This window comes from Pinus tabuliformis, chromosome X, assembly GCF_031772625.1.
Source record: "Pinus tabuliformis cultivar Carrire ecotype Pingquan chromosome X, CPIR1, whole genome shotgun sequence".
In the NCBI taxonomy this organism is placed as follows: Eukaryota; Viridiplantae; Streptophyta; class Pinopsida; order Pinales; family Pinaceae; genus Pinus; species Pinus tabuliformis.
Window position 1 is genome coordinate 707,860,780 of NC_142308.1, and position 23,777 is coordinate 707,884,556.

The following is a 23,777-nucleotide window of genomic DNA, read 5'->3' on the forward strand; positions in this document are numbered from 1 at the left end:
AAATCAAGTGTTTTTTGGACTACCAATTTGGGCATTATGCTACTAAATGCCATAACAGGAAGAAAAGGCCCAAGAAGGACCATGTGGCAGCCTCTATAGAGATAGATGAGTTCTCTTCTCATTTTGGGAAGGAGTTTTCACTCATCACTTGCATGGCAAGCTCAGTTCCTACCAATTTATGCCATATGGTATGTGGACAGCAATGTGTCATGTCATATGATGCGAAACAAGAAGTATTTTAGAAAACTGTCAGAAAGGGACACACAGTTTGACATTAAGATGGGAGATTATGGCAAAAAACGAGTTGAGGGTACTAGTACAGTTTGATTTGAGAGGGAGTCTGGAAACCCTCTTTATCTCAGAGATGTCCTTTACATACCTAGGCTCAAGAAGAATCTTGTTTCAGTTTCAGCATTGGAGGATAAGGGGATGACCTTCAGACAGGGTAGGGTTTTCATAAAACCCTCAGACTCCAAGGTGGCTAAGCAGATCAGAGTTAGACATAAGCACCTATACAGATTGCAGTTTGAGACAACTCCAACATTAACCAATAGAGGGGGCCATGACTCTGGCAGCGATCTTGGGGAGTTATGGCATAGGCGCATGGGGCATCTGCACCATGGAGTGCTAAATATTCTCAAGGAGATACTGACAGGATTGCAACAGTGTAATGTGGATCAACATGAGGTGTGCAAGAGTTGTACACTTGTCAAGTATACTAAATCATCTTTTCCTAGCAAAAATAACAAGGTCAAGGGTATCTTGGACCTTGTTCATTCAGATGTTTGTGATCCTTTTCCTACAACATCCCTTAGTGGGTACAAGTATTATGTCACCTTTATAAATGATCACTCGAGGAAGACATGGATATTCTTCATGAAAAGGAAGGATGGAGTCTTCTCGAAGTTTCTGGAGTTTAAGGCCTTGGTTAAGCACCAAACTAGCAAGAAAATCAAAGTGTTGAGATCTGATAACGGTGGGGAGTACACCTCAAACACCTTCAAGGATTTGTGTGCCAAAGAGGGCATCAAGAAGGAGTTGAATACACCGTATAACCATCAGCATAATGAGGTGGAAGAACACAAGAACAGGGTCATAGTTAGAGCAACCAAAGCCACGTTGCATGACCAAGGGCTGCCCAGGTTTCTTTGGGTTGAGGCATGCAATACAACAGTTTTCTTGCAAAATTGAAGCCCACATAGAGTGTTGGGGTGAGTTGTCTTTTCCTCGGTAGTCTCATTCCATCTCTCAATCCATTTGGATCTATCCTATCTCTCAATCCATGTTAGTAGTTGTCCCATCTCTGATTGGTAGTCAATGTCCTTTCTCTGGTTGTATCCGTCTCCCATTTCCTCGGATGGATTCCCTCCCGCAGGAAGTCATTCCATCCCCAGAGGAAACGTTTACAAGGAAGAAATCGGATGTGTAACATTTCTAGATATTTGGGAGCCTTGTGTACTGCCATGTTCCAGAGGACAAGGGGAAGAAGTTGGAGCCCACAATAGAGAAGGGCATCTTCGTGGGCTACAGCGAGACATCCAACAGGTATAGGGTGTATATTTCAGCACATCGGAAAACAGTGATCAGAAGAGATGTGATGTTTGAGGAGGAAAGGGCTTTGAGTAAGTCCTTAAAGCGTGGGCAGGCTACTGTATAGGAGGAGGAGGGGCAAGCTCCCAAGCAAGAGGCTCAGGCAGCACCTCAGACTACAACTCAACATGTTGATAGTCAGGCCAAACAACATGAGGACGAAGAGGATACGTAGTTGGAGGAAAGAGTAGATCCCACTCAGGCAGTGACTCCCAGCACAGGGAGAAGGAGAGTGATATGGGCAAATTAGTTGATCCAGGAGGCACAAGAGCGAGTTGGTGCTCCTAGCACATCAATCAAACAACCACAGAGGTGTTAGCACTCTGTAATTCCTCCAGGCTGAGGAGAGGAATCCAAAGGTAACCACAAACCACTTGGAAGCTATAATCTAGCCCTTCCAGCTTCAAAGAGGGCTCTCTCTGTCTAAAATTGTAGGCTAGGTCTGGTGCTCAGAAAAGGAATAGGTTTTAAAGGTTTGCTGGCAAGGGAGAAGATGGATCCATTGGGACATGACACCATGACCTTACTCATGATTTTTTGGTGAAACGTGACCCTAGACTCATTTAACTCGACCTCTTAGGATATTAATGACTATGTCATGATCCTTCACACTTTTTTGACATATTTACATTCAATAATGAATTTTTTATTCTATACTAAGACTAATAGCTTGATCTCTACAAGATCATAGCAAGACCTATGTACATTTATCAAAACACTTTGAAAGACAAAAGGTGAAGCCTCCTCTTTAACTCCTCTTTTCTCAGCTTTCATTTTGGCCTTTTTGTTCAGTAAATTTGCTTCCACTGCAACAAACATTTTTTTGCAAATCCTCTAGAGTGGCTAGGTTCCTTTCTCTAAGCTGATAGGCAAGCTCTACATCAAAACCATCCAGGTAATGAAGCAAGGCCAATCCAAGAGGGGGTTTGGTTTCAACTGGTATTGAATTATAAACTTTATTAAATCTTGCTGAAAAATTCTGCACTGATTCTCCTAGAGCTTTCTTCAAACTATCATACTCAGCCAAAATCTGCAGAGGGTTCTTCTTGACTTCCCATTTGGCAAGGAAAATTTGTTCAAATTGTAGGAAATTGGCAATACTAGCAGTTGGCAAACTTCCGAACCATGTCTTAACCTCTCCCGGAAAACTCCAAAAAGCCTCAACTTAGCATCCTCGTGGTCCCAAGTCTATGAAATCATTCAACTTATCAAGGTGTTGTTGTGTTGAAATAACCCCTATGCCATCGAACTGAGGCAATCTTTGACCATAGTTTTGTGGCAAATCATGCAATGGGCCTTGTAAATTCAATGGAGCATAAAGAGTAGCAATGGTTGTATGAGATGAAATTGTACTGACCTTTGGAATCTAAAACAAGGATGAAGGGGGTAAAGACGCTATAGTTTGAACAACTGATGAAGAAGGAGGGGTGAAAACAATAGGGACAGCGATAGCAGAACACCATGTAATATTTAATGCAACAAAGGATGATGGGGCAGAAACAGTTGGAATGGAGTGCTGAAATTTGGAAGACTTAGAAGAAGTTTCCTGCAACTGATAAACAAGATTTTCTAACTTTTGAAACTGTATCCAAATGTCTTTATTTGTTTCTAATATACCTTCTTTCTGAAATGGAACAGATGGTTGCAACTTAGATTGATCAAAAATTGTTTCTATCAAACTGTTTTCCAATTTAGATATGAATAGGCTTTGTTCAAACTTCAAATCAAACAGAGTGTGGTCCACTGGTTCAACACCTTCAGGTAGAGACAAGGATCTTTTTAGAACACTGGTATCTATTTCTTTTGCGGGCTTCTTTTTCCTAAACAACTTCTCCGGATTGTTCAAAACCTCAGGCGAATTAGGGTCTAGATAATGCCTAGTGTGTACTCTTATTGAAGCCAGATTTTCTACAGGAATTGATTGCAACTGATTCTAAAATCACTAACAGTCGAGCAAATATTCAGGCTATCAGTCTCTAGTTCATTGTCACCCTCAGGAACCAGATTTGTCTCTAATTAGCAGATTTTCCCAGGGAAGCCTTCAAGCTTTTCGATCCCCGGCAACGGCGCCACTATGTTAGCACTCTATAATTCCTCCAGGCTAAGGAGAGGAATACAAAGGTAACCACAAACCACTTGGAAGTTGGAATCTAGCCCTTCCAACTTTAGAGAGGGCTCTCCCTGTCTAAAATTTTAATCGCTTAAGTTTTAGGATAGGTATGGTGCTCAAAAAGGAATAGATTTTAAAGGTTCGCTGGTAGGGGAGAAGATAGATCCATTGGGCAATACAATCGTAAAAATTGATCATTTTCCAGTGAAAGGATGAAGAGAAAGAGGGATCTTCTACGGGGGCAAGGTAGGCAATCTTTTGCAGTTTCAGTGAAATTCATGTAGGAGGGTGAGTAGAAGATAGGTGGAAATGACATATAAAGCATCAAACAACAAGATGAATTCTAAATGTTATTCAAGTAGAAAACATAAATTGTTTAGCAAACTGAAACAGAGCACTTTTTAAAGTGAATTATGAGACAAATCTTTGTTTAGCTAAATAGTAAGACACATTTCAAAGCATGATTGATAACAGAAGATAACTTAAAAAACAAAGAAACACATCTCCAAAGCAACTAACGCAAGAATCCCTGTAAAATTAGACCATTGTCTTTTCATTCATTGAAAATATATATCAAAAAAGTGCAGTACACAATGTCTCTTGTTTTGAACCTAACCAACCCTTTGCTTCATTACAATTACAAGATAAATAGAACAAAACAAATTAGTTCCCACCTCTAGGAATCGAATTCCCTAATAGGATTTATGTTTCTACCTGATGTAGTGAAAATAGAACTGTTTTTCAAAAAACTAGGAATTGTTTGACCAAGGCTTTCTAAAATAAATTTATATTAATTTCAAAGCCTAAATCGAGCTCCAATGCCCTTAGATGCCTCGTAATATTAACTAAGATCATAAAAAACAAATTACAAAGCTTTTAAACATAAAATTCTCAGTCAAAAGGCTAACTGTGTGAAAGCGTAGTGCAACCTCGTAGTTCAGCAAAAACACAGCATAAAAGGCCAACGAAACGGTGGTTGATGTAGCTCCGGTCACTCCCTAAGTTACTTGATGATTGGTACACGTGTGAAATGGTTTGGTCAACGTCATCTTCCCCTCTAGAAACCTTCTTCCATGATGCAAAGCTCCAACTTTCAAAATTTCCTCCTACAGCAAAAAAACAGCACTTGTGAAAGCGCAGCGTAACCTGTCCACCATGGGTCTTGACTAACACTGAGATCTCTAAACCAGATGAACTACTTGTTGATGATGTCAACATTCCTGATACCCCTTTTCAAACCTCCACTCACCAAAAAGATGACAGATTCTTGATTTCCATCAAAATCCTAACCCTAATGCTTGGCCAAAATACAAAAACTATTGTTTAAGCTGCTCTTTAAACAAAGTTTCATGGTTTCTTGAGCCCGATTGATTGTATTCTCAAGAAAGCTTCAAACAATACATGGCCTCCTTATACAACCTCTTTCAACCATCACCCTTGGACAAAGAAAACAAGAAGGCCAAAATTTCTTTAATTTTCCTGTTCCAACATTCAAACTTTGGTTGCTTCAGCCAACAAATCCAAGTTACCTTTGTCCTTCTCCTATATCTCCTTCAACTACTGCTTGGTAGCTCTCAACTCCTTCCTCATGGAAAGGTTTTGCCTGCATATGTCTTTTAGTTGCCTAAGTAATGGGAGAGACCTCTTCAGCATATATTTGGCATTTTCCATTGCTGGCTCATACATGTTCAAAAGATCATAGGTCTTCTTCCTAGTCATTTCATCTTGCTCATTGAGTTCACCAATCTCACTATGGGCTTTCTTCAATTGCATCCTCAACCTATTAAAAGTATGTTGGCGCTCATCTATCTATGTCTTCTTTTCTTCTTGTATTGACTTTTCTTCCTATATTTGCAATTTTCTAGCTGAAGACCTAGTGACTCTAGCTGATGGGGCTTGTACCTCTTAAATGTCCTCTCCCACTATCTTCTCCTTGCCTTTAGACTTAGTGGCAGATGGTGTGGCCTTTGTCACTGGTTCTTCTTCACTAGCCTTAGCTGTCCTTTTCAAAGCAGCATTCTTCAATTCCCTGTTATCATGCTGCAATTGGGCGATCACCATGTGTGCTTTTTTCAGTTGCTCTTGTAGTTCTGCAATCTCCTTATCTTTATCATCAGGAACATCATCTTCTAGTATGGTTTCTAAAGGTTCAAATGGTTGCTCAAATGTTTGTTCCAAGGGCAGTCTCTTTGCAGTAGATCTGTGAGAGGCCTTTTGGGAACCTTCACAACTTCAGGAGGAAAATGCAAATTTTTCCCTTCTTCTCTGATGAATGAACTGAAACTGAGGGCCTTTTCACAGAACTTCCAGATGGTGATTGCATGTCTTTTTCCACTGATGATGGTGTATGCTTCTTGCTCAAAGAACCGGTTGGTAAGTCTGCCAATTTTGGCGAATCTATAAATGACTGTCGTGATTGATTTCTACTATTTAATTTCTCCAACACCAACAATTTAGTCAAAGAAAAGTGGAAAAGACTAGGTTCCATTTAGCTTTGTTTTCCTTGCACTTTGTCTGCCATCTTGCTAGAGCTTCTAAACAAATAGAAGGCCAAGTTTAAAGGACTCTTTCCTGTGAAGTGCATCAAAAGCCTGAAATGATATTGATAGATCCTCCCAAATCTACCCTCACAGGTAAAGTATCTCTGGATGACCTTCAAAAGCTTACTATAGGGCTCAAGCAAGTATTCTCTAGGTACAATAGCTCCATACTCATCATTTATGTATTTGGGTTTCAAGAAATCTTTATAATTGGCTATGTCAAGAGACATGCCCTTGAACCGCTTCTCTCCCTGTAGAGGAATCTCTGTGGCAGATGAGATAGTGACATCATACACTAGAAAAGTGAGCCCTCCAACCTTAACATCTCATCCATTGAAACTCATGGCAAATTCTTTGGTGAGTTGTACATTAAACCCCTGGATCTTCTCACAAAATCTCATGCAACCAACTTGTTCAAAGGCAACTCTAATTGATGGGTCTGAATTTATCAAAGTGAGGCCTTGAGGTTCAAATCTCACAATGTCACCTCACTTGTGTTTTTTCGTATCTGGGGTTGACATGGTTTTTGCAGCAAAGATGAATTCTAAAGTTTCTTGAATGCAACTTGATGTATATCAAACAAGCGCAGCAAATGAGGTAGCAGTGATGAAATGGGGCTTAGATTAAAATTTTATGACAATTCAAAATGAAAACTAACTCTGCATGGCAAACTCAAACAACACAATTCATCTCCCAAACCCAAAACAGCGACTAGTGTTTGCTTGGTCACAGTGGCAGAATTAAAAACACAAACACAGCGCCAAAAGCGCAGCGCACGGGGGAAAAAAGCTTTCTTGACCTCTGAGGAAAACAACAACCAGGTATGGAGCTTTAAATCACTTGAATGATAAGCAAGCTTCAATTTCAAGGTGCCAAACAAGTTGTGGATGTTTAGTGAGGGTAAGAACAAGAAAACGCATCGCAAAGACAAAGCGAGCATATTTTCCAGGTAAAGCAGCAAGCTCACAATTCGGAAGTTTGTGGTGGTTTCAACGCATTTCCTCAACACATGGGAGTAATTTCAATGACATGCAAAACAAAGGGCTTAACGAAAACAAAGAATTGGCACCTGGATAAGCAATTTGACCACTGACTTGAAAAAACACAACACCTGTCTGCAAGCGCAGCACCTCCTTTGCGCAGCAAAGCTTAAGGGATGCTCATCGACCTCTCGATGGAAAAATGAATGGCTTTGTGGTGTAATTGGAAGTTAACCTAGCATTTGAACTCCCAAGGTGGCTGAATTCGAATTTCAAGAATGATGATGATAATCTTTGAACCTCAATCATAAAACACAACAGCTATCAAAAGCACAGCGCTATCCTCCTAACTGTTGTACCAGTTCAATGTCATGGCATGTTGTGATTTGAGTCTTGACCTTCTAACTGACCCAAGTGACCCTACAAATCTACGCCAATGATGATGGGACATGACACCATGACATTACTCATGATTTTTTCGTGAAACATGACCCTAGACTCATTTAACTCGACCTCTTAGGATATCAATGACTATTTCATGATCCTTCACACTTTTTTTACATATTTACATTCAATAATGAAATTTGTATTCTATACTAAGACTAATAGCTTGATCTCTACAAGATCATAGCAAGACCTATGTGCATTTACCAAAACACTTGAAAGACAAAACTTGTTTTCTGACTACTATAATTATAGGATACTAACAAGAGGTACACAGGATATATGGCACTTATGACCGAGTTGTTGGATGTCAAGCCTTCCAGGTACCATACCAGGAGGCAACCATTCAGCAGGTATGGAACGATGCCATAGTGGAGGAGTATGCCTCCATCATGAAGAAAAATGTTTGGGAGGTGGTGTCAAGGCCAAAGGGAAAATCAATGGTGGGCTCTCGATGGGTCTATAAGATCAAGCATGGGGCTAATGAGAGCATCGAGAAATATAAGGCAATATTTGTGGCAAAAGGGTTCTCGCAAGTAGAGGAGATCGACTATGACAAAACTCTTTCCCCAATTGCCAAATATTCATCTGTCAGAGCTATTGCAAGTTGCGGCTATTGCAGCTCAAACGGGGTGGAAGATCCACCAAATGGACGTTAAAATGGCATTCCTCAAAGGGGTTGTTGGGGAGGAGATTTATATTGAGTAGCCGAAGGGATTTGAGACATGCAGCATGGAAACTCATGTTTGTAGACCCAAGAGAGCCCTATATGGGCTCAAACAAGGTCCACAGGCATGGTATGCTTGGATAGACAATTACTTTAAAGGATTGGGCTTCACCAAGAGTGAAGCGGACCCCAACCTCCACTACAATGTTTTTGGAGGTGAGTTGCTTATTCTAGTGCTATATGTGGACGATCTGATTTTGATGGGTGCAGATATGCTCATCCAGGAGTGCAAGAGATATCTTTCAAGCAAGTTTGAGATGAAGGATATGAGGTTGATGCATTAGTTCCTTGGGCTTGAGGTTGTTCTTGTCATTGATGTCAAAGGGTGAATGAGTTAGCAATTGTTTAATGATTTGCGTGCACAAATCAAGTGAATTTGGGTACAAGAACCCTCTAGATTGGTAGCCCTTGTCACGCCATTTTGTTTGATAAGTGGCACACCTTATGGGTCCTCTTGGTTGGAGAGACATTAATTTTTTCAAGTATGATACCCCAAAGATGGTTTTAGCACCAACACATTTGCCCCAAAGGGTTATGGCCTTAACATTCATTGCTACCTTAGAAGAAGCTCAGAATTATATTTTACATAGGCCTAAACTCATGTGCCCTAATCATCCTTGAAAGGAGACTCATTGAAAGACAAAAGTTGATTTTTTTTAGTATCCTAAGCCTCATCTAAGAAGGTTGGTTCACCTACTTTAGGTCGGCTCCAAAATAGTCATGGCTCTTCAAATTAAAAATCTTTATTTTGCTTAGGTCGGCCCCAGTTGTCTGCATGGCATAGTTAGTTATGTAATGAGATATGTCTAAATTGATAAAGTACAATTACAGGAATATATAAATCAGGTAGAGAGTGCAAAAGACAGGAAGAGCACATCAGGATGTTGTTTCAGGATGAGCAGGAAGTAGACATCTGTCACACTCAACATTGCAGAGACCAAATATATTGCAGCTAGTTTGGCGAGTAGTGAAGCAGTGTGGCTTCGAAAGCTACTCGCGGGATTGTTTGATCAGGTGCAGAAGACAATCGTGATGATAGGTTAAAGCACATCGAGATCATGGTACCACCACATCTGGAACATGGTACAGAAAGATGTAGTGAGGCTCCAATGCATTTCTACAAATGAGTGGAGCTTGTATACTTCAGGGACAAGCTTTAAGTAGTTGAGAATTCTTCCCTCAAAAGCAATGTTGATGTTGTAGCATCAACGACATACATTCTCCCTAGGTCAAAGGTATTGGCTAGGTTGCCATGTAATGTGGTTAGGGAGAATGGTCCCGAGATGATCAAGGCCCAGAATGCTACATATTGGAGTGAGTACCTAAATGGTCCAAAGAGCATCAAGGCCTAGAGTGCTCCCCCAGATTGCCAAGATGTACTTGGCTAGTGGGTAGAGTGATTGCCTTTACCATCGGGAAAGTGTATTACCATTCAATTGGCATGCAGGAATGGTAATTTCATAGGGTTTCACCATAGGTCATAGGTGTTGACCATGTTCCAGGTGATGACTTGGATAATTGGTGACCCAGGACTAGTCTTATTAACCCCAGAAGGCTTTAAGGCCAGTGGGACCCTAGAAGGCCTTTGGCCAATGGGTGACTAGATCCATTTGCAAAGGGGGGTGGGTGTCTAGTGGGTGACTAGATCCCTTTGCATGATGTTGATGCAGGATGCTTTCCATGTGGTTCTAGTATAGAACATGAAGTGGATGGATACATCAACATAGCTAGCTCATTCAACCTTTTCTTGGGGTAGAGAAATTTTTCAATAAAGAGAACATATGAAGAAGTCAAGGCGAATACCTCCCTATCTAAGAGGGAGTGTTGAATTTTTGGTAGTTGCGGTCAGTAATTCTTAAATTACATTAGCCCAAAATTCAAAAGAAGCAAAATTCAAATTTAAGTTCAAGTCTGTTCCAAAATAAAAGAGGGAAATTTGAATTTTGAATTTTGAAATTGCCTCCAAATGTTAAGTCAACCCAGCTTAAGGACAAACCTTTTGGGGCACCTCAAACTACTATATTTCCATTTTACCTCGTCACTTGTGCAATTTGGATCACCCAAGATCATTTGATTTATGTTCAAACGTGCGAAGGAGAAAGAGAGTCAAGAAGACCGAAATCTGACCTACATTGACCAAGCCTCTTTCTAATATGTTTGATCAAGTTCTAGGCAATGTTGACCAAGGCTTTCTGGGCAATTTGACCGCAGTTGACTAGGGTTTCTGAGGAAATTGCAAGAGGTCAAAATTCAGCCCTGTTGACCAAAGTCGACTGAATTTCAGAAGTGCAAATCACCAAAAATATGGTCTACTTGACCAAGTTTGACTCATTGGATTTTGTGGTCAGTTTGACTTTATTTGACTGGAAAAATTAGATTGTATGTCTTGTTGAATTGGACAATTTCTCTAAGAAAAGGTTGTTGGGTTTTTCCCTAGTTAGGGTTTTCCAAGAGTAAAAAAAATTGTGTCTCTTGTGTTTGGTTATCCCTTCATGGTCTTACTGTCATTAGTAATTGCTTAATGATGTATATGACATAAGATGAATTAATGAAGAAATAATTGGAAGTAATTATTAGATTAAAAAATCATAGAAATCTAACACAACTTGCATATTCTACAGTGTTATCATTCCTTCTAGATCTAGTATCAACACTTCACAAATATATGGATGATCTTTTTAAGGATTCTATTTATTTAAATCCCAATGCCACTGGTGGGCATTTGGAGTATTTTAATTGGCCAATCATTAAGCTTACAAGTCAACAGTTGGGCACCAACTTTAGCACTCATACATGGGACCAAGGTTTAAGGTGGAGCTTATTTGACTACTTCAACATGGTGGCTAACACTTGTACATGGGACCTTGGTTCTCTAGCTTACTTCGGAATTACAGTCAACACTCATCCATGGGAGCCCAGTTTATGGTCGTGCCTCATCACAATAAGTATTGAGCGAAACACTTTTCTAAGGGGAGTAGAATGTTGGGATCCTCTCTAGAGTTATAATGGGGGGGTGAATGGCCCATGGTGTAGTAATAATAGTGGAGACCATTTAATTTAAGGTGGACTAGATCCATTATGCTTAAATTTCCAAAATAAGGCCCACTAAAGTAATGTTTTAAAATTGTAATAGGGCCTCATTAAAGAATGTCCACTAGGTAGTTAGGTGTTTGTTATGATTAGGTTTCCCTTGATTGATTATAAAAATGGGTGGAGTCCTCCTTATGAGAGGTGTGGAAGAGTATTGCAATTGAAGCTTGGCTCATTAGGAGGTTGCCCCCTCAAACCAACAAGTGAATAGGAGTGGATTCCTTTCATAAAAAGGATCAACTGTAAGATGTTTCCCTACCATAAGGCTTTTGATATTAATAAAGTGTTAAGTGTTCATGATATCATGTATGTGATAGTCACCGTATCTAGTGTATGGGAGGGAATAGGTGGGGGAGCCATGGCCACTGCCCCACCAAGTATAAATGAGGAGGTGTGGCCAACCCTCCCCCCATTGTCTTTAATTAAGGGATCGTATGCAAGCCCTGGCGCGAGCTCACAAAATACTCCATGCAAATGATAAATGTTATGTGTCGTCGAGTTTTAATGCTTGAGGATTCAACAGTCATTTCAAAGCACGGATATAAGCAGACCTGGCTCAAGTTACTATTATCATTATGGTGCACCATGTAGATTCATCATACCACGAGGTGGAGAGCATTCAGCCTGTGTACTAGCCAATTCTGTCACGAGCCAAGTTCTAAGCTCTTATTTGAGTTCAAGTACAGCAGTCAACCAATGGTACTCATTAGTTCAAGTTCTAGCATGTTCATTGCAGGGCGGCAAGAAATTATGGTTTAAATCATTTCCAAGAGATGTAATTTGTCGTTAATTTGTTGTTTCTATTTGGAGCCAAGCTCCACTCTAGCTTTACAGTCTGTCTTTCAATCTTTCCACCTAGGGTAGGGAGTCTAGCTCCTTGTTTGCTTCCTTTCACTATTTGAATCCTGCCACTTCCTTCATGTTACTTGCCTTCCTCCTGGGCTCAGCATATGTTGGGCAATGAAGGCAAGGCCTGGGTTTTCTCCATTTCATTCACTTATGGGTCGGCTCCATATTAATCTAACCTCTTACACCTTCCCAGCCTCGCCCTACATTCACTCCCTGTCTCTCTGAGTCACTCCTTTAGCCCACCCCTCTCCCTGACTCCCACCTGGCTTAACCCTTCACCTCTTGAGTTTCGACCTCAGTATCTATTTGCAGGTAATCATGCCTCAACAATGAGCTAGGTCCTAAAGAGGAGTGGCCTACTACCGCAAGATGGGCTCTTCAACTCAACTGCATGTAGAGGCCCCTGCAAGGCATTACAGAGATCATACCCCACCTCAAATTCAAGAGGAAATTGACGAGGCAGAACAGGGAATAACAAATGTGAATGTTTATTGGATGTGGAAATTGCAGGTGACTTTGTTAAATGGATTTTGAATGTTAGGAACACAAGGGAAAGACTCAATCAGGATATGTATACCATAGATATCTACTAGCACATGAAAATGTTGCTCAGGAGAGTCCTTTTGGATAGAAACAAAGCTCGGGAAGAAATCTAGCTGATGTTAGACGAGCTACAACTCACAACTAAAGGATTGGATCAGTGTCTACAAAGGATTGAAGGCCACTTGGGCCTCCTTCTAAATCCAAGTTGCTTACCAAGGAGCAACAAAGAGCCCATTGTTGTCAACGAATTGGACTCTCCCAAGCGGGTTGATGAATTTTGTTCACTATATTACTATTTACTTTTATCTTTGGTTTTTTAGTGTTTCGGGTATGTTAGCTCAAGCAGGCCACAAGCCTCATAGTTTCTATGTTGTAATTTTGAAATCTCTAAACAATGTCAATTTTCAGATGCTCAAAAAGCTCTAGTTCTACCATTGGTCTGGTTTCCTTATTGGCAGACCAGGGCAAACCAACTTGTATGTTTGTTTCTAATAAAATGAACCACTTTTACTTACAATATCATGTATGTGATAGCAATTTTGGATCTAAACTACATAACATTTAATATCAGAGGTAATTCTTGGGCTAAAAAAAACAATCCCCTTTTTTCAGGTTTTCAAAGAAACAAATAAAAGAGGGCCACAACACTCCGATCAATTCTTATAGTTTTCAGCGTAGAATTCAACAAAACCAATGGTAGAATTGAATTCCTCTTTAGATAATAAAATAACTAAATAAATTGATTTAACAAAAAAAAGTCTAATATAGAGTTCAAGAAGTGAAGATATCGTCAATATAAAATCAATTATTCTAGGGTTTTTCCATGACAATTGTGTGGACTACAAATCTGATATCTTTTCATGGAGTGTTCAAATTGCGGTCAGACCAATGTTATTGGATGGAGGATTCTCAAGGGTTTTAATTGGTATAATATATCTTGTTCTTCCAATCAATATCTAAGGAGTTACATCCCTTGCAAATTTCCACTCTCAAACGCTAATGAACATGATGAATGGCAAGGGACAAGGTTGTTGGAAAAAGTCTGCAAGATTGGTGTAAGGAAATCAAAGATATAAAAGAGATGATTGCTAAATCTAAGGAGACCTATATTATTGAGACCACATACCCTTGCATTAAGAGTATAACCAAGAAAGATATGCCTAGTATGATTCAGAGGATTATTGTGATGATTGGTATATGGATAGTTCTCATTTTGGGGATGACAACAACTTTCATCTTCTATATGATGACTCTACTCCACCTTATATTGAGAACATCATTGACGAAAATCAGGAGCCCATTGTGACTACTAGTGTTCAGCGTGCATATTCTATAGGTGGTATTATTCCTTCCAAATCTAGCCCTGACACCTTCACAATTATGTGGATGATCTTTTTGAGGATTCTATTCATTTGGATCTGTGAAAATTTCATCTATCACAACAATTGGAAATTATTTTTCTAATTGTTATTTTATTTAACAATTTATCTACTGTCTCCTATGGCAAATATCAAATAACTCACACTATGATTTTCACAAATAAATACTGCAAAAGATAAATAGCGTTGGAATCTGAGAAAATTTAGCACACACACAATAAAAATGACACCATTATTTTTTGACAAATGTCCCGGAAAAAACCCAATTTCGGAAAATCGGTGCAGCAGCTGAGGTTTTTATTATTATGTCGCAGTGAAATCTAAGTACAATAATTTGGATGCCGAAATTGGCTATCCTGTAGAGAAAAATACTGGCAAAAATCTAGTGAGGAATTTTCCTCACCCCATAGGCAAATCTGGCACTAAAGACTGGCCTCTGAAACCCTCTACGTCTTGCCCTGCATCACACTCTGCATGGGCTTTGTGCAGGCACAAATCCGTACAGTCTAGATCTCACACTGAGCTGCCTCTTCTGCTTGTCACTAACTCTAGAAACGTTTATCCCGACCTCTGCGAAATTCTTCTACCACCAGAACTCTAAAACGACTTCCCGAATCTGCAATTGAACTACCTCTAGAGGTTACTGCACAATCCCTGCGTCAGCCTCACTGTGGCTCTTTTGCCTATCTGCAAATGGCACTTCACCGAATCTGGAAGACTCTTCCTCCGGCCTCACTGTCTCTGCCCCTCACTGTCTCTGCTTCGATCTCTGACTCTCCGATAACTGTTGCTGCTCTCTAGAAATCGATCTTCCAAGGAAATTAAACTTCTCAAGTGTGTTCACAAAGTGTCCATCGGCTTCTTATAATCCTTTGTTGGGACTCCAACGACCAAGATTAAATCTTAATCAAGGGCTAGGATCATCTTGAAGTCGATCTGTGTGAGTTTCTAGACTCTTCTCACCTTGACTCAATTAATCGTGATTAATTAACCAAATTCCCTAAGTTTAGACTTAGGAAATAATTAAAAATCGACTAATAATCTAATTAATTCATTTCTAAGTGGAATTTCCATAAGTGATTTTTGGGTATTGGAGATCTCATGTAATCTAGCCTCTCCACGAAATTTCGTGGCTAGAACACATCTGATCCTACAAAAACTAACACTCCCTCTTAGCGAGGACTGTGTTCTCTCTAGTGCTGCATATCCTACCACAACACCCTGTCTCTATATCACCTCCTGTCACGCTGTTGATGTCTGGCTATTGTTGCCCATCAACTACTGCGCAACTCTTGTGTTGCATCTGTGTTGTTGTTGACACTACCATACTACTGCCAACTTCGCATCTGCACTACAACTCCCTCTCTTTTGTTGTTGTTGCAACTGCAAATAAGAAGCATCTGAAATACTGAATCAAATGTGCTCAATATGATGCATCTATCACCCGAGTCTTGGCTGCTACTAGCATCTGCACTGTCACTGAAGAATTTGCATTGTTGCCAACTCTGCACTGAGCCACCTGCTTTGTTGTCAACACTGCACTGCACTCCTCAGCCTTTGACTGCTACTAGTCTGCCACTGTCACTCTAGCACTGACTACATCAATTGTCACTGATCCATCCTGCTACTAAATACTATGGGCCCCCGTAGCCTGGTAATGATCCATGAGGTGGACTCCTCAAGGACCCTACCCAATCTCTGTAGCTCTCTAAGGCTACAGCACCAAATCACCCCACCTCACAACTAGAGGTATATCTGCAAACATAGCAAACTCTTCCTCTAACCTAGAGGAAAGCTTGTTTATTTTCACAGATGTTGTTTGTTGGTCTTGCTTCTCCTTCTTGTCCTTCTTCCTAAGAGTACACCAAGTACTGTAGTGGCCAAACTCGCCACACTTGAAGCACTTGACCTTTGACAAGTCCTTCTTCTTCTTCTTTTGCTGCTCCCCCTGCCCCTGACTGGGAACCTTCTATGCAAGGGCCACATTCTCCTTTTCCTTCACACCCGTCGATCCACTACTACTGCTGCCACCGATGGAGCTCTTAAGCAAAGCTTGCCTCATTTCCTCCTGTTGTAGATCGGCCCACATCCTGTCCCATCTAGGTAGCATGTCTCTGCCAATTATACATTGGACGAAGACTTGGCAATCCTCCTAGACATTGTTTAGTGCAAATCGTACTAGCTCTGATGGTTAAGGCGCTACCCCAACAGCTGCAAGCTGATCTCGGACCTCATGAATCCTGGTGAGGAAGGGATCTATGCCTTCTCCCTTCTGCATACTAATGCATCTAAGCTTCTCTTCCAAGAACATCTTCTGCGGCTTGGAAGTACTTAGATATAGCATGGAGAGAGCTACCCACATCTCTCTAGTTGTGCCTTTAGATGTGAGACTATATGATCTCAGACTCCATCCAAGATCAATTGCTTTGCCCTTGCCATCTCCTTCTTGTATTCCTTGAGTTGATCTCATCCTGGGGAACTGTCACCACATTATCTGTGTAGGCTTTCAGGCCATATTCATCTAGAAGGAAGGACATCCTAGCCTTCTGGATGACATAGTTGGAGGCTCCCTCCAACCTATCCTGATCTCTAAGCCCAGTTGTGGCCATCTCTAAAACTGTCGAAAACTCCCTCTTTCCCTCTGCTCAGTTGCTGCTTTGCTATTCCCACTCCTTTTGGGAATGCGTGAAAATCTGCACTCAGCTACTACCAATCTGCTACTAGAAAATTAGGATTTCTTGGCTAGAAACCCTCTGAGAGAAATTTTCCCTCTATGTTTGCAATTTCTCTTCCACCCGACAATGATTCTACAAAACCCTCTATGTCCAACCAATGAATCTGCTCAATGAAAAATCTGAGTTGTTGTTGCTCCCTCTAACTGTTGGAATCACAATCCTGGGCAATTCGAGTTTTCTACAACCCTACAACTGAAAATCAAATTTTTTGCCGTAGTAATTCAACCTGCCTCTCAATGAACTGTGTAGCATCTAGGAATTTTGGCTTGTTGCTCCCTATGGGCAGCAAAATTCTCTCCTCCGCTTCTGAGCTTCCCGGCTGATCAAACACGCTCTGATACCATGTGAAAATTTCATCTATCATAGCAATTGGAAATTATTTTTCTAATTGTTACTTTATTTAGAAATTTATCTATTGTCTCCTACGGCAAATATCAAATAACTCACACTATGATTTTCACAAATAAATACTGTAGAAGAAAAATAGCACTGGAATCTAAGAAAATCTAGCACACAGACCAATAAAAATGACACTATTATTTTTGGACAAACGTCCCTGGAAAAATCCAACTTGGAAAATTCAGTGCAGCAACTGAGGGTTTTATTATTATGCAGCAGTGAAATTTGAGTACAACAATCTGGACGCCGAAACTGGCTATCCTGCAAAGAAAAATATTGGCAAAAATCTAGTGAGGAATTTTCCTCACCCCACAGGGAAATCCGGCACTGAAGACTGGCCTCTGAAACCCTCTACATCTTGCCCTGCGTCACCCTCTACATGTGTTCTGCGCAGGCACATCGTACGACCTGGATCTCACATTGAGCTGCCTCTTCTGCTTGCAACTGACTCTGGAAATGTTTCTCATGCCCTCTGCAAAATTCTTTTGCCACCTGTACTCTAAAATGACTTCTCGAATCTGCAAATTGAACAACCTCTAGAAGCTACTACGTCTACTGCGCAGTCCCTGTGGCTCTTCCGCCTCTCTGCAAATGCACTTCACCGGATCTAGAAGACTCTTCCTCCGACCTCACTGTCTCTGCATCTCACTCTCTTTGCTTCGATCTCTAGCTCTCTGGCAATTGTTGTTGCTCTCTGGAAATCGATCTGCCAAGAAAATCAAACTTCTCAAGTGTGTTCTCCAAGTGCCCTTCGACTTCTTCTTATAATCCTCTGTTGAGACACCAACGGCCAAGATTAAATCTTAATCAAGGACTAGGATCATCTTGAAATCGATCTGTGTGGGTTTCTAGATTATTCTCACCGTGACTCAATTGATTTTGATTAATTAACCATATTCCCTAAGTTCAGGGAAATAATTAAAAATAGGCTAATAATCTAATTAAGTCATTTCTAGGTGGAATTTCCAAAAACGATTTCTGGGTATTGGAGATCTCATGTATTCTAGCCTCTCTACCAAATTTCATGGCTACAACACATCTGATGCTACAAAAACTAACAAGATCCCCATGCCATTGGTGGGTATTTGGAGCATATTACTTGGCCATTCATGGAACGCAGGAGCTATCAATTGGGTGTCATCCTCGTCACTCATACATGGGACCCAGGTTTAAGGTGGAGCTTATTGGACTACTTCAACATGGAGGCTAGAACTTGTAAGGCCTTGGTTCTCTAGCTTACTTTGGCATCACAATCAACACTCATTCATGGGACCCTAGTTGTGCCTCCTTTCAATAAGCATTAAGGTAAGTGCTTCTCTAAGGGAAGTGGAATGTTGGGATCCTCCCTAAGAGTGTAATCGGGGGTTGAAGGGCCCGTAGCGGAGTCATAATAGTGGAGGCCATTCAATTTATATAAGGTGGACTAAGTCCACTATAACTGTATTTACTAAAATATTGCTCATTATATTAGTATTGAATAAATGTAATAAGGCCTCATTAAAGAAGTTCCACTGAATAGTTAGGAGGTTGCTATGGTTACGGTTCTCTTTATTAATTATAAGGATGGAGTACTTCTTGTGAGATGTGTGAAAGCGTAATGTAATTGGAGCTTATCTCCTCAAGACATTGCCCCCACGAAGAGGCAAGTGAACAAGGGTGGATTCTTTCCATAAAAGGATCAATTGTAAAGTGTTGTCCTACCTTAAAGGTTTTCATATTAATAAATTGTTAATTGTTAATGATATTTTGTATGTGACAGCAATTTCAAATCTAAGGTACATAATAGTTCCTTCTACCTAATAGGGAAATTGAATAATTTTGTCTCAACATTTCCTAGTACATCAGATGGTTATTTCCCCCTTAAGTAAATCTCCAAGAAACTTTGGACCACTTCCCCATGTCAAGGATGGTACCCACTATAAAGCGAGTGGTGTAGACTTAATGCGCCTAAACCCATGGGAATTGAATTGAGAATCTGCACAAAGTGTCAGGTTACCAGCAGTGTCTTAGAAATAATGACCACCAACCAATTGAGCTAACCTTCGAGACTCACATGCTGCAAATATGTGAGATGCCTCCAAATAATCTTATGTGGCTTTAAATTTTCAATATGCAAAAGAAAAAAGTAAAAGAGAAATGAAAGCATGCATGAATTTCAGATTTAACAAAGTAAACACAAAAACCCAACAAAAGGTACTAATTTAAAACAACAACGACGAATCTATCTTATTGTTTCAAATTGCAATGGAGGGGCAGTTCATGTAGAAGTGCGCATACCAAAGGCAAAGTACACTATAGGTTATGTTTGACAAACAGAAAACAGAGATGACTTGTCTTGCGATCGTGGCATAACACAGGCGTACAAAATTAAATTCCAACAACATTAGATGGGGAGGGGAATACACATGTGGAATGAGATCCTAACATAGGATATGCTACTGTAAACTTGAAAGTATCGTACATCATGTAGATAACAACCACAGGCCAAAGAGCAATCATAAAGCATAACATCAAAGCTACTGGCAATGTTGGTATGGCAATGTTGGTATTGAACTGAAGGAGGATGTTATCACATCAACCTCGAGACTTGCGTTCCAGTGCAACCTTCTGGATTGGAAAAGGCTATGGTACAGGCAAAGCATACAATCATTGCTGTGATTCAGTTCTTGCATTTTTTGGCAATGTAACGGTAAGAGTGAAGGACGCAGATTCTATTAATACTCGTGGAATTTTACACCAGGTCTGTAATGGAAATTATGCTTGAAAATAGGAAGGCTCCATGAGTGAACCCGTGCAAAAGCGTTGGACGGTAATCTGACAAACCTGTGTGCATGGAACCCGCAACCCTCCGCCCTGCCACTTACTTGCACTGTCTTTATCATTTTGGTAGGTTTTGCAATGTTTTCATTCCAAGATGTCAAAAATTTCAGAAATATTTCGAATATTCATTCGAGTAGGGATTTCAAGTTTGTCTGTCAGCTCCCTGGCTTTTACATCAGATGAACCAAGCATAACGATGGTGGTGTTTGAAACTTTTTGATAGCTGTTCCATGCCCCAACCCTCTAAAACAAATTTGATCTGATCTCGTGGTTTTATCCATATTTTTCATTTTAAAACTTGAATTAAACATCTAAAGGGAACTTTGCTTGGGCTACAAGTATTAAAGTTGTATAAAACAGTAGAATGTACAGGGTAGCAAGGAGGGAGGGAAAATGCATACTTGCACAACATATGGCCCGGGAATCTCCTGTGCGTGCAACCTGTGAATATTGGGTGGAAGCACAGCATCTCCAGCAGTATTCATGTCTGCAAACAAGAACTCAGAAAGGCAGAGCTTCGCCTGCTGGGCGACGGTCATATTAGCAAATCCCGCCTCTGAATTCCTTAGCATTTCAATGCACGACTCCAACCACTCTCTCCGAGGCCTCACTCCCAGATTACCCAGGAATTCTTCCACGTGCCCAAGGCCGTTGTTGTCCATATCCATGGGAGCGCCCTGCTGAATTCTCCTCAACGTTCTTTGGTTTCCTCCTCCTCTTTCTTCTTGTTGGGGAGGAGAATGATATTCCTCTGCATCCAAAAACTCGTCGTCATCTGAGATATCAATCTCTACAGTTTCTACATTCAATGGCTCTGCTGCTGCTGCTTCTTCTGTTTCCTCGTCTTCGGAAGATTCCGGTAGTATGACAGATCTTCTTCGCATGTTGTTGTCCTGATGAACTCCTCTCACTCTGTTCTCTCGCAAATGCAATAAATTCAATCGTATCGTCGATACACCGCCATGTTCCCTCCAAAACCACGCTTCTGGCTCCCCTCCAAGACCATGGTCACGTGAGCTAAGCCTGTGCCAATGCCAAGGTTAAATTTTTTGAGAGGTCATGAGATTTTTTGGTTAAAGTTTCTGAGAGGTGATGAGATTTTTTTTAGATCATAGAGGTTGTGAGATTAGGAAAAAGATTAAAGTGTTTTTTGGATTTTTAGTTTGTCTATTGACATTATATGTGTGTAAATTGTGGGCTAGTAGTATCTTTGTTTCAAAATGAAAATAAATTGAGAAAATCCAAAAACGCTTAATTATGAGCAAGTTCAAAATAAAAAGTTTGGTTCCTTATGAGATAATGTTAAAAGAAACAAGAGCACCTCCCATGGAAGCAATTGCTATGGTGCCGTTGGGTTGTGTTATATTCTTTCCACGACTAGCCTACGTAGTTAACCAGGGGGTTAAAGGGGGGGTTGGAGCCCCCCCTTCGTTGCACTATTTATGCAGCGAGGGGTCACAGAAGGGGCGGCAGCCCCCCCTGTCCAAGGGGTTTGAAGGGGCTGGGTAGCCCCCCTCTACAAGGTCTGGGGCAGCGCCCCAAAGAAATTTTTTTTGGACCCTATATTAGGTTGGGCGGACCTACCCATGGTTTTGTGCATGGTTTTCGCACATGGTTTTTTGGACGCGATGGTTTTCAGTCCATGGTTTTGGACACTATGGTTTTTCGGTCCATAGTATTGGATGCTTCGGCATGTTTAAATATGTATTGTAACATTGAAAATAACAAAATGAAAAATCAATCTAGTAGTCTCGGTTTTGGGATCAAGGGAAAATCTCTGTGTATATGTGTTTTATGTGTTATGCTCTCGCATCGTTTATTTTCTGTGTTTTATAATTCGTATGTAGGTAATTTATGTACGGGGTTAAAACCTACAAGTGCGTCTTATAAAGTATCTAAAAAGAATTTAGCAAATGGGAATAGGTAGATGGTGGAAAGTTATCTTCAATGAAGGTATGAGTGAAAGAAAGAAATCATGGATGAAACAAAACAACAAATGGATACAAAATGGAATATTTGTCTCAATGCATTTCCCACAAATAGCAAGGAGTTAAAGAATTTTATTATGGAGAAGTTTCATAAGCGCATATGGGGAAAAGAGTTGGGTAGAAAGAAGAAGTACTATGTTCAAGAATTCAACCCCACTTGTGATCTCCAACAAAAAGGGTACATTGGATCTAGCATTTTGTGGAGAGCAAAGATTATGATTCCTCAATTAAGAACTAACTCACATCAAATTCGGTGTGAAACGGGACGGTGGAATAGACCTAAAGAAGCTTGGGGAGAACGGGTGTGTACTTTTTGTAATTATGGGGCAGTGGAATCGAAAAAACATTTCATTTTAGAATGTGATGCTTTGAGAGACATCAGAGACAGTTATGGCAATATGTTAGCCTTAATTCCTTGGCATTGTCTTTTTAGTGAGGGGATTGTTAGAAGGTTGGGTCAACTCAGCATCAATTTGAGTAAGTAACGGATTGATTTGCAAAAAGCATATATATATATATATATATTGGTAGTCTGATAGACTATTTTTAGTCTCGTGGACGTTAAAATATCATTCATTCATTATGCTCATGTCGTTTTGAGTTCTTAACGACTAAACTTTGGACTCATGTGAGCCATTTTTAAAAATTTAGAATTAAAATAATGAGATAGTTATTGTACATAGATATTGTAATGTAATGATTTAGGTGTGCAATTTTTAAAAGCTAGAATTAAAATAATGAGATAGTTATTCTACATGGATATTATAATGTAAAGATTTAGGTGTGGTTGATCTTTTATTTTAACCTAAATTTATTTTTAAAAAAACTATAATAAAATAAATTGATAAAGTCTTGAGGGTTAGTTTAATCGGTCGAGTCTTGTTGCTAAAGCACCTTTATTATTGAGAGATCATAGGTTCAATTCTCTTGACACTCTTAGGGTCAAGCTTTGCAGTTGAACCGACATGAAGCGATCCCTTTAGGTGGATTTGTTTGTGTTATGAGATTTTTTTTCAATCATAAAGATTGTGAGATTATGCTCTAGCTGTTTTGAGTTCGTAGTGACTAAACTTTGGACTCATGTGAGCAATTTTTAGAAGTTGGAATTAAAATAATGAGATGGTTATTGTACATGGACATTATAGTGTAATGAGTTAAGTGTTGTTGAACTTTCATTTTAACCTATTTTTCTTTTAAACTATAATAAATTAAATTGACAAAGTCTTGAGGGCTATTTTAATCGGTCAAGTCTCGTTGCTAAAGCACCTTTATTATTGAAAGGTCACAGGTTCAATTCTCTCGACACTCTTGTGGTAAGGTTCCGCCATTGAGCCGACAATAAGTGATCCCTGCGAGTGGATTTGTTTGTGTTATATATATATATATATATATATATATATATATATATATATATATATGATTAATTAATTAGTGATTATATATATGAATGGACTCGCTCTAGAATAGCCTCGGCTCGACTGTCTCTGTCGTGAAAGGAAGATTTGGTGTATTTTCCCAAAGTACACCCCTTGCATATATCAACTTGCTCAAGCATACCTTCGGGAAGGTCGGTAGAGATCTGC

The 23,777-nt window shown here is 40.0% G+C and overlaps 1 protein-coding gene across 2 annotated transcripts in view; it reads right to left on the reverse strand.

Annotated features, from left to right (window-relative positions):
• The window catches only part of RMI1 (recQ-mediated instability protein (DUF1767)), a 321,867-nt gene extending 300,613 nt beyond the window's left edge, over positions 1-21,254 (reverse strand). Inside the window, exon 1 of one of the 2 annotated variants that reach the window (XR_016264378.1) lies at positions 20,608-21,252. Coding sequence is in view for 1 of the 2 variants with exons in the window: in XM_089447983.1 (XP_089304109.1) it covers positions 20,608-21,090 (483 nt within the window). In the remaining variant the exon portion in view is untranslated. Of the gene's footprint in view, positions 1-20,607 lie in introns of both variants that reach the window. The other variant, XM_089447983.1, reaches the window with a different exon arrangement.
• Positions 21,255-23,777: the final 2,523 nt, after the last annotated feature.